Source organism: Melanotaenia boesemani, chromosome 1, assembly GCF_017639745.1.
Source record: "Melanotaenia boesemani isolate fMelBoe1 chromosome 1, fMelBoe1.pri, whole genome shotgun sequence".
NCBI lineage: Eukaryota > Metazoa > Chordata > Actinopteri > Atheriniformes > Melanotaeniidae > Melanotaenia > Melanotaenia boesemani.
In genome coordinates this window covers 20,484,755-20,497,137 of record NC_055682.1, presented here as the reverse complement: position 1 = coordinate 20,497,137, position 12,383 = coordinate 20,484,755, and the positions used below count along the sequence as shown (strand labels likewise).

At 37.1% G+C, this 12,383-nt stretch overlaps 1 protein-coding gene across 2 annotated transcripts in view; it reads left to right on the top strand.

Moving 5' to 3' along the window:
- The window catches only part of galnt18b (UDP-N-acetyl-alpha-D-galactosamine:polypeptide N-acetylgalactosaminyltransferase 18b), a 92,073-nt gene that overhangs the window by 33,716 nt on the left and 45,974 nt on the right, over positions 1-12,383 (top strand). For both annotated transcript variants that reach the window (XM_041994274.1, XM_041994266.1), the window contains exons 2-3: positions 7,861-8,056; positions 10,268-10,434. In XM_041994274.1, the coding sequence (XP_041850208.1) occupies positions 7,861-8,056; positions 10,268-10,434 (363 nt within the window). The remainder of the gene's footprint in view (positions 1-7,860; positions 8,057-10,267; positions 10,435-12,383) is intronic.

The following is a 12,383-nucleotide window of genomic DNA, read 5'->3' as shown; positions in this document are numbered from 1 at the left end:
GAAAAACTGTGTTTTAATCTGTGGGTACTAACAGACTAACAGACAGGCAGAACTGCAGAGTTGTCTTGAAATAGTAGCTTGTATTGGAAAAGAAGAAGTATTTTGACCTGATTAAAGCAACATTTGCTTTTTGAGTTCTGACTGGAGTAAAAGAAAAAAGAACTTGACTTCTAAAGCAGATGCCCACATGCAACCTTATCTTTCCATGTAACTGTGAGGACTCTGATGTTTTTGTTTCTAAATCAGAGTTCAATGCAAATGCTAAATTATTAAGGCAAAAAATTAACTTGAGAGTTGTCAGAAAAATTATTTATAGAAACTCTTTTCAGACAATTCAACAAAACTGACCTGTAGTAACTTAATAGTCATGTTGCAGCAGCTCGTACCAACATAAGCATGGCAAAAACATTTTTCCCTATTCAAATAAATTATTGGCACCACTAACAGTTAATGAACGTAAACCTGTCTTAATATAGGTCAATCTCAAATGTTAGAGACTTTTACTTTTACCTATTTTCGGTCAAGTTTTAACTGTTGAAAATCACTTGTAAAGAGTAATCCTTCTGACCCATTTTAAACTTTAAATTTGATGTGCTTTGGGAAATCTCAGACTGCAAAGAGAAACTATATTGTATAAAAATAGAACTGCATTCTGCTGACTTTCTTACCTTTGGTATTTCTGAAAGACTTTTTTTTTTCTTCAGTATTTTTGGGATATTTCACCTACTTAACATCTAAAAACAGAGCCATTCAAACACTTTTTTTAGAGCTTGCCAGAAAACCATGTACTCTAGCATCACACAATTACCAGATAATGAAAGACTGTCATAATATTGTTTTGTCATTTTAATGCAGATCATATTAGTGCTCTTCCCCTTATTTTAGGCCTGAGGTTCAGACAAACACACGTGGATTTAAAGAGATTTGGAGGAAGAGTTGATCTTCTTTGATAAACATCTGATTCAGCTGTAAAATCATGATCCTAAAAATAATCAAACCTTTAATTATTATACATTTTGAAAAATGTATTTTTCTGGTATGCTGCTATTGTTGCTGACATGGCAATGCATTCTGGGTAATTACGTGAAAGCGTTGCTACGGCCCCGTGTGGCAGCACATTGTTTCAGTATTTTCTGTTCAGTCTTTTCAATGTAAAACACACACCAAGAGAATAATGATAAAAAAAAAAATCTCTGAAAATACACAAAAAGATGAGGAGTCAGTGGACTGAAATATCTGCTGTTTGTGCAGCAGTTGCTTGTGAAGAGTTATTTAGTGTTTATCATTCTTTATAATATATCTTTATGTAGTAAAATGTGCTCATTGTCAACATGAAATGCATATGACAGCAGATTCTCAGAACAAGTGTGGAAGAACACTGTGTCCATTGTTTTGTATTTCCTGCTCTACTTCTTTCTATATGCTGTATCTGCAACTCACAGATGTACTGGACCTCCAAAATGGAAGATGCCTCAACTGACCAACTGACTCACAGTTGCTTGCAGCCATGTGTGATAACAAGGAGTACCTTCCCAAAGATCCACCTACATTCTATAAAAGCCTTAGAAAATAGATGGACGGGTGTTCAGACTTCTTGACCTGACCTACATTCTGTTTGGTTATGTCCTCTGAACCCAGAGACTTTGTAATTAAACTGCTTTTGATCCGTTAATAAATTGTTAACTCGATCCTCAACGTCACCCTCCTCATTTCTGATTCAACAAACAGCAATGAATAGGTAAAGTTTCACTGGAGTCAGATATTCTATGTTAATGTTTAACCTATTCTAAATTCACTTGCCAACAACTCAGTTTTTCTTATACAGATTAGAGTAGTGTGTTACGTGATAATAATAAACATAGTAAATCACACAGACAAGCTGATGACATTCAACTGTGTCAACAGATGTACATATCTGTACATCTGTCTTCCTCTGTTCCACCTGCATAAATATGATCCATAGTTATCAGGTAATAAACATCTGTCGGCCACTCTGTGCTGCATCTGATGCGATGTCGTCTGTTTGAGTTGTGACCTCAAAAATTGGACACTTACAGGTGTGCCAGGACTAACCGAAATGGTGGGTTGTCAGGTCCCTCCATGTCCAGGGTTATGTCCAATGGTTCAGAGGCTGTGACAGGGTTTAGCAGCTTGTTTATATTCCAGCAGAAGGACATCCAGTGTTGTTTTTTTCTCGCCACCCTGAACTGCGGTCTGGTGTCTTGTGAAAGAAAATAGTTGATTTTTAGCCTTTCACTTATAACTGCCAGTCCTCTTAGCTTCTTAGCAGCTGTGGTCAATAACTTGACTAAAAAGCACAGAGAAAGAAATGTTAAAAACATAAACATGGGTCCTTAGGAAGTAGCGTCCATCCCCAGGGTTTCTCCCATTCAACCCTCTGATCAGAAAAAGACACCTAATGTTTACCAGAGGGCATCAGAAGTTTCCAACCTAATTCTGTTTGAAATTTGTGAACAAGAAGTCAGGTTTGCTGATTCTGACTTAACCTTTGTAGCCATTGGTGTGTTGTGAATGTGATCCATGTGGATTAGTCTGCTACTTTTCTTACATTGTAAATTGTGAACAAAAACACTTGTATAAAGACAACAAGGCTTTCAACAGGGACTCCCGCTGAGGTAGATATGGTTGTTCTCCTACTGCACTAAATTTTTATTTATTTATTACAGTTTGCAGTATTTGGAATACAGTAAAAGTTATGACTGAGATCTTACACTGTCATCGCTGCGACTGATTCCTGCTAGATTAGTAATAAAAGTGCAATGCTTCCATCTTTCCTCCCACTGTAAGTTGGAGTTTGCACAGGCAGGTAAAAAAAACAAAAAAACACTTTTACTGCCTATAGCATTTTTTATCAAGAGTCTACATCTGTGCCAGTGAGAGTAAATGCTGCATAAATTTATCTCACAGGTGTAAAAAATGATAATGACTTTGAAATTCAAATCATTTTCTTCTCCTCAGGCTGGCAGGGAGGAATAAATATAATTTGATCAAATCTGTGGTTTAGTCAATATGGGAACTATCTTGTGGGATCAAATTTAATATATAGACATTTAACAATAAAGCTAAGGTTTTATTGTCCTCTTACAGTCACAGCTTTGTTACATTGTGTATGTTAAAATGTTGATATTTGCAGTTAGGGTAATTGCAATAAGTGTATTCCTCCTCTATCTTTTCACCAATCTCTCCCCTCTGCCACTGCTTAAGCAGACAGCTATAACACAGTTTCTTTGCTCTGTATGCAATGAAAACACACTTGGTGCTTTACCACACATGGTAAGAGTGCTGCTGGAAGCTTATGGAATACTCGCACACATGCACACTTATACTTGTGTGCTAATCTTCCCCTCAGGTATCTTTCTATGCTTAACTTAAGTTAGTACCCTGGTCAGGCGACTGAAAGTGTAGGAGGAAACCACTTCTTAAACACAAGTTTGAGGTCTCGGGTTCTGACTGATAAAAAACAAGTCAGGTGGTGCTAGCATGTCTGTCAGCATACGTTTTATACACTCTAAACCAGGGCTACTCAAGTCGGTCCTACGAGGGCCGCAATCCAGCAGGTTTTCCATGTATCCCTGCACCAACACACCTGAGTCAAATTAGGTGGCTCTAACAGCCAATCAGGTTCTACACAATGACTCATTAATTTGACTCAGGTGTGTTGGTGCAGGGATACATGGAAAACCTGCTGGATTGAGGCCCTTGTAGGACCGAATTGAGCAGCCCTGCTCTAAACAAACCAAGATGCTAAACACAAGATGTTCAAAGAACACCAACCTGCTACAACTGCTGCTTAAGTTATTTGCAGCTGAGGGAACAATCTCTGTAGTCTTAATTAATCACCACTGCAAGCATCAGATGAATGGTCCTTCAGGCAGACTTGCTCAGATTGAACTACTCGTTGGACTTTTATTTGGTCTAATCACAAGGTTGTCTTATCAGGAGCTGAGAGTCTTCTCCTCTGGTTCACAGCAGAGAGACTTTTAATAACTGCGGTGGATTATTAAGCCCTAGGCTCATAAGTTCACTGTGTTTTTTCAACTTAGATGCTGATTGGCTTTTTGATTTTTGATTGTTAATGTTTCACTGGATATTTTTTAATGCTATTTTTTGTCTTTGTGATGTTTAAAAGATTAATGGCTGTGAGTGGAACACTGCATCATTTATATAGGACAAAAGAGACAAACTGCAAGCTTTCATTACAGATAACATAAATGCATCACAAATGTGAATAACTGCTTTGATAGAATTATATGCTAAGCACTTCACAGACTTCTGAAAACAGTCGTATCATGACATTTAATACAATCCTGCTGTATTTGTTTGTCTACATTATTAGAGCTGTGTGAACCAATAAAAATCCCTTCATATCTTTATACTCAATGTAAAATTACAGGATTCAGCTAGTTAACTAAACCCTGGTAAATCCAGAGCTTAGAGTGATTATACCTTGGATTTTACACATTAAACAAATTGGAAAAACATCAGGTTAATCTTAAACCTGTTGCTTATTATGGTCTGAAAGATTTTATTATGTTTTGAAGGACTTTGCATCTTAATGCTTAGCTAATAATATTCTGACTACTGTCTCACATTTAACAACATGAAATGTTTTTGCGACTTTGTTGCAGCAGGATGTGGGAGACTGTCCATAGCCCTAAAATACGTGAGCTATAATTACAGTTGAAGAAAATGCAACCTCAGGTGGTCATTAGTGACTGCATGTACATTGTAAAAATTGTATTCATTAAAGGGGACTTTAATGCAGAACTTTGACAGATTTTCTCGGTGATGCGTCCCATAATGATGACTAATCTATCTTGCATCCTACAAATACTGTGAGCTCTCTCCAGACAGTTAAAGCTAGTCCTATGTTGACTTTTGTCTTGTCTCTTGTTCAGTCTCTTCCTTTTCTTGTCTTCTTCTGATTATGTCATCTTACGTTTCTTTGCAGAATCAGCTGATGCACATGTTCAAAAGGTTGCTTGCTAGCATATGACGAAGTGCGTAAAGCAAAACTTAACTGCAACGTTGCGCTGCATTCTGTAAGCAAAAGTTTTGAAGTGCAGTTTCTAGGCAGCAAGGGCTCCAGAAATGTACATCAAAATGTCCCTGTACCATCAAGCGAGTAAAGAGCAATGAGTTTTAAGGCTGGGAAGTTACATAGTACAGACTTTAAGTCAATGACCAACTAGGAAGCAAGATATAACCAGTAGCATAATATTGTGTAAGTATCTGTCCAATAAAACAGTTCTGACCTATCAAGGTATTTACTTAATAAGTCCTCAGCTGTTTTATAGTATCAGGCATTAAGACATGAACAGCAGATGTTTGACATACATGGTTTGTTCAGATGGAAATGTGGATCTCAAGTCAGCATCTTGAACTCTTTGTGATGTTTGTCAAAACATTCCTAAATGTGTTCTTGCCATGTGGTACTATGTGTTTTCTTAAAACAGGAAATACTGACACTATGAGCTACAAGTAGACTATCAGGGTTGTATGTATGTGGTCCATGTCAAACATCCACATGAATGCCTGGACCCAATGCTTGCCAGCAAAATATTACCAGCCTCACAGTACCTCTGATGGCTTCTGCTCTACCCATTGTGCATCTGAAGCCTTCTCTTCCCCAGATAAATGATGCTCATACACACAGCTGTCCACATGATGTCAAAGAAAAATTTAATTCATCACAACAGGCCTCCTTCTTCTATTGCTTTTTGTCAAGAGTTGATACCGTTTTCACACATAGAAGATGCTTAATGCAATAGACAGGGTCAGCATGGACAATGTGACAGGTCTGCCACATAACTTCATATGCAACAACGTAATGGTTTTTTTTATTATGTATATTCAACAGTAGCTCTTCTGTGGCAGCTATTGAAAATTTTTTATCTTGAGGCTGCTTAACAGTCTAATGGAAACAGGATTATGTCTCTCTAGAGGTTAGTAAGAAGTACTGCAAATTATCTTACAAGATAAAAATCCAGTGACTTCACCAGTCATATTAGATTTTAAAGAAATGTTTTGTAGTTGCTGCTTTTTCCAATGAAGTTCTTTGTGTTTTGGTTTATAATGTAATCCTTTCACACCTGCTTCCCCTCTGTTGTTTTCGTTTGCTTCGGTTGACACGGTTTGTCATTTCAGTGTTAAAACAGTCGGCTCATAAATATTAACTACTCACAATCTGCTTAAATACAATCTGCTGAAACACACTCACATGCACATGCACACATTCTAACTTAACCTTGTGTTTTTTCAGTGTCACTAAGAACTCAATGCCCCCCTACTATTTACTTTTTTGTTTCGTTTATAAGACATTACAATTAAGCTTGATCCTCATCTATTACCCTAATCTTCATAAATCTTTATCTTAATATGATAAACTGAAACTTTTGACAAATATAATGAGTACAAACAGCAGAAAACACAAGCATGCCAGATAATATAAATACACTCCTCTTGTTACTCTTACTGGTTTCATTTTACTGTGAGAAAGAAAAAACTGTTTATGTCCACTAGGATGTGAATTATTCTTACTAACCTCAATCTGTCAGCAGCAATGTGAAATACAAACCTTCTTTAATGAAATGTGTCTCCTTTTTATTGTCATATAGCCTCAATAAGCTGCTGAGTCCTAATACCTTCTCTTTTAATGGAATTATTAACACATGATACATTTTTATTACAATTTCTGGCAGATTAATACATTTTAATAAAAATGTACTGTTATTATTCATGCATTGGAGGTTGATTATTTGTAAATATATTGTTTTCTGATAACATTTTTTCTTATAATGACTCCTTTTCAAAGTAAAGGTTTAAATAATTTTAAGCTAATTACTTCATGCATGTAGTAATTCTACTATATTTAGCTTGCATTCTTATTGAATAAGTCAGAATTGTTTTATGTTTTCATAGATTAAAAATATTCCCTTCAATATTCAGACCTGACTGTTTCACACTATTAAATCTCTGCATATTGTCCCAGCACATGGGCTCAATAAAATTCCTGTATTTAAAAAAAAACAGCATAAAAGCTCAGGCTGCTCTTAGATTTTCAGAGGTAGACGTAATCATGCCCATGCAGCTGGAAAACCTTCCCTGCACACCCTTCTTGATGATTTTTGCTTCATTTTTATCCACATTGTGCACTGTATTTTTGGCGTTTATAACACTTTCTTATGGATAAAGCTCCTTTGCTTTTCAGCATACAAGTTTTCATCAAAATATTTAGCAGATGCCAGCCCTGGTTTATAAAGTTTGGACGTGAGGTGAGTCTTGGAACAGAAACAGAAACAGTAATGCAGTATTTGTCACAGTAAACTGTTTGTTGGATGCCACTCTGCTCTTTGTGCTGGCACTGCTTTTGAACCACTATGTGTGATGAGAGGAAATACAGAGAAAGATTCACATACCTCAAAGGTTTTCACACATTATCTCCTCATTAATTATTAAAGGAGGGTGGTGTGTTGCTGTAGCGAGACCTTCAGGGAAATTAGTTTCACTTTGTCTTGTCTGTGTATGTCAAAGAGCAAAGTCACCCACAGAACAGCCTACCAGCTGCTGGCAGCAAGCAAATCTTTAGTTCAAGGACAAAAGAGCATCTCATCATCCACATGGAAAAGATGGTGCTTGTGCTGAAGGACAGCCAGTCAGTCTCTTTAAATAACAATTCACCCTTCACCTGCTGACATACATTACAGCACAAGGAAAGCAGCATTTATTCTATGAGCGCCATCATACTTTAAATGCCATTTTAAGAACAACCTTACTAGTAGGTTATGATTCAGTGACCAAGAGAAATATTCATAATATCTGTGTTTCTGTGCCTGCTAGAGACACCAGGGAGGGGAGAAGATGGTCAGCCGGACTCATCCTTCTCTGACTCATCGCTGTTTGCCCACTGGGGACAGGAGCTCAGTCCAGACAACCGGCGAGTAGCTCTGAAGATGTTCCAGTACTACGGATATAACGCCTACCTCAGTGATCGTCTCTCTTTAAACAGGCCAATACCAGACCTCAGGCCTGATGGGTAAGACTGCAGGTAGAATAGTGTTCAAACACGGTTTATATACAGTCTCTGCAGTGGATGTTATTTAATGACATAGATCTGAAATGTTTTTTAAAATTAGTGCCACACCAGAATGTTGAACAACTATGTTGGTCCTCTCTGCAAAAGCAGGTTTACTGCAAAGGCACAAAAATGGTCTGAAAACTCTGCTTGATGGGGAAGGATTATGTTAAATGTGTAAATAACCATTGCCAAGACACAAATGAAGAGGCTTGTTCATATTTTATCAGTTTTAAAAAATGAATAATAATAATTTAATTTAATAATAATAATAATATAAATTTTTCATTCACACCAGTCAGTCCCTTGACACCTCCATCTCCTCTTTAATTGTCAGTCTTAACATATCTTACAATCTGCAGTGGAGACCGACCCTGAGATAACCAAAAAAAGAGACAAAAAAATAAAACTTTCAGAGTACTTGACCAATCAGAAATGTTCAGTGCTGCAAACTCATACCTGAAAGTATTGGGTACTCCTTTGGGGGTTTTCCACTAGATAGCTCTACTTTATTGGTTTTCCACTATAGGTAGTATTGCAAAACTCATACTTTTCACAGCACTGGCTCAGCTAAGCAAGCTGAGCCAACACTGCAGATCACTAGAGAGAATACACACCTGTGGGCATAACAAAGTCTCTACAGCCGCACTGAAGTCCGGCACATACAGCCACATTTCTTTGTTTTCTGAACTTATTTAAAAATCTCTGCGGATAAATGCAGATCTGTCATCAAATTTATTTGCCAAGACTATGGATTTATCCATTACTTGTTTTTTTGCTCCACCGGTTGATTTCTGTCACGCACAGTTATGATCCCAACGAAAAGATTTTGAAACCCTGTTGTACTAAAATTCTGTCACAAAATCACTAAGTGCGATAACTACTACACTTCAAACACACACACACACATACCATACACACAGGGAAATTGCAGCATGCTGAGATGTAGTGACATGGAAACAGCTGATCCTTCCCACATGTAGGGGATTCTGTCTGTAATGGAAACAAAGCAAAGAAGAGCCATGTCGAGTGGAGCTGTAAAGGGGAAAACGCTATTAGAATTGCAATAATTACTCCCAAACATGGCCAAAAGAAGGGAAAATGTATTTGAAACTGGGGTTTTCATGGAAAGTACTTGCTGGAAGTCCTTTGTCCCTGGGGAAAATTCATGTCATCATATTTGATTAAGCGTTGGAACATAACCACCATATTCCTGCAAAGTGACAACGGTTGACACTGCGCCATGTTGGCTGTGACCCAGTTTTAAGGATAGCTTACATGTTCAAATCACCAAGGTTACAAAAAAGAAATTAAATAAGTGGTGCAAAAGTTCACATAGCCTAAAGATCTTCAGGGTATTTTCTTCACATCACTTGAGCTCCCTACAGACCATTCATTCCCGCTAAATACTGGCTCTGTACACTGATCTGAAACTGTTGCAGGGGAGACATTAATCAGACACATTTTATATCTTTTTCACATTTCCAGTGCCAGCAGGAGGGAGCAGCAGTGTTATTTTACAACATTCTACAAGATTATGTGAACAGATCTCTGTCCCAACACCACTCACTACCTATGAATTTTAATAAAATGAATTAGTTTATCACTATTAGGAAGAAATTATATTCTTATGCATGTATGTTTTTTTCCATGATCAGGGTTTTATTTTTTATTTTTTTTAAGTTTCAGTTCAAACTGAAACATATGCAAACTGAAGCATTGTGGTTTTATTTCTGCATTTTGCTTTCCTGCAATTTACTGAAATTACTTGAGGCATCTGTTTTCTTTTGGAAGGAGAAGCTGAAAATATCAACAATGTAGTGACAGAAAAGAGTGTTTAAAAGGGAGAGAGGAGCAAGACTGATGACTGACTTTACCACACCATCTATTTGTTCTCCCTAAACTGACCTACTTTTATAACATTCACTATTACTGCAGGACCGTGCTAAGTGTTAAAAAAAAATCAGCTGGCCATGAATCTACGACAACCCCAACTGTTAAATAACACGATTAAAAAATTAAAAAGTCTGGATCAAATCCACCGAAAATCTGCGTTGGCAAAAAACCAAAGAGACATTTCTTTTTTATTATTCAGAATGCATCTTTCAGTTCTTTGGACAAACAAAATGTCTACAAAATGCTTCACTAATTATTTGCTATTTATCCCCACAGGTGCAGAAATGTCACTTATCCTCTGAACCTCCCTCAAGTGAGCATTGTGTTCATTTTTGTGAATGAAGCCTTGTCTGTCATCCTGCGGTCCATCCACTCTGCCATCAACAGGACACCCTCACACCTTCTCAAAGAGATAATCTTGGTGGACGACAACAGTAATAACAGTAAGAAGCATCATTTTCTACAGTAACATACAGCTGAGTCTTCATCAGTCCCCCCAGGACTTATTTTTTCAGGACTTATTGTATCTTAAGACACACTTTTCAAACTCTGGAATTTTTAAGAAATGTTTGTAGATCTGTAAGATTCCTTCCGTATTCCATACTTTCTTGTCTTCCATGCTGTTCTACAGGCTACTGAAACGTATTACTTTTACAGTAACACAAGTTAATTCCAAACACTCAGCACAAGTTTAAGTGGGTAAAATAAACCGGGTAAAATTGTTTCAGTTCAATATGATTACTGTAAATAACTGAACTGAACTGAGACAAATGATGTTATTTGTTGTAAGATTATTAAAATTACAAATTTACAAATTGCAGAGCAAATATTTACTTAAATTCATAACCTACAGGTTTACCTTCAGAGAGACAAATGGAAAAATAGCAACACAGCAACATTTGATCAATCACTGAATGGTTTTCTAAAATAACCATTTATTTTATGGCAGGGAGGCTGGTTGCAAACTGATCAGAGGTCATTTTATTAACTTAGGATTTTGATGATGATCTGGCATCAGTTCATAAAAAAATATGGTAGGACAGGGAAAAAAATCAAGGAGTTTTCTTTTATTTGCTTAGTTACCTGTTGGATTACATTGCAGCTCATAATCTGACAGATGCCAAACACTAATTTCCTTGAGTAACAAGTCAGTTCACAAACAAATCTGCTACCTGCCAGGATGCGCTGGCCTTATATCCTGACGTATGTTAAGTTAATGAAGTTAATTTAGAGCCCCAGTTGGATGAAAATTGTCACAGCTTGGGGGTTTGCTCAGAAGTTCTGCTGGTGGGTGTGAAATGAATTCTAAATAAAATAGACTGTGACAGACTGACAGGTTGCAAAGGGCAATGAGCATATCCACTGCTCCTCTGATGGCTTCTCGACTCTTTCAATGTTAATTAGGGGATGAGTTCACTGGATTGAGTCGGATGAATAACACTAATTAGCTGCAAAATAAGGAAATTTGCCCTGAGGCACATAGCAGTCCAGCAAGGTGATGAGGTGTTTGTATGTTTCTTGTCTACATTTCTAAGCCTCATTCTTACATCTGCATGCATGGGATATATAGTAAACAGTGTCTGGTCAAAAGGTAATTGTGTGACTGCTGAGCTCTTTTAACACTGGGCTTGATTAAAGTGGGAGGTTGTTGACTTACAGTATGTCTGCCATGCAAAGCAGAATAAAAACAAAGTTGAAATTTCCTGTGAAAGGTGAAGGTGGTAATTTACAATGCTAGACTACATTTAAAAGGGAGAAAGCAGGAAATAAAAAGGAATGATGCTATGCCAAAGTCATTTATAGGTTTTACCATTTTAAATTGGCTGCCTTGCTTGTAACAAGGACCAAAACAATCAGCATGGGAAATACTGTTTACTAAAGTCAATAATGCAAAACATGCAGCGTGTCTTGCAGCACGATGAAACAGAATTTAGATCAATGTGGTATATTTAGTTAATTTAACACAACATGGTGGAATTAGAAAGCTCATGTTCCCTCAGGATATTGACTCGAAAGTTGAATATATCCAAAGTTTAAAGAAATAAAAAGTTTGAAAACCCAAAAGTTTCCTTCCATTTCTTTGAGTGCAAGGGGATTACCACAACACAAGTAATAAACATTCATATTTTAGCACGTAATTGAAGAGCTAAAGATTCCTGATCTTCAGCTCCTTCAGAAACCCAAGTCACGCTTTGACATTTAGCTGATGGCATTTCACACTGTTTGCTTAAGCACTCAGTCACGCTGCATCTGATAGGCCCGGTGTTATCATCATCACCATGACTGTGAATCTCATCTGCACTAAATGTTGTTAGCCTGTTGACCTGTGATTCTGCTGTGATTGTTGAATCAGAATCAGAATCAGAAATACTTTATTAATCCCTTTGCAGGG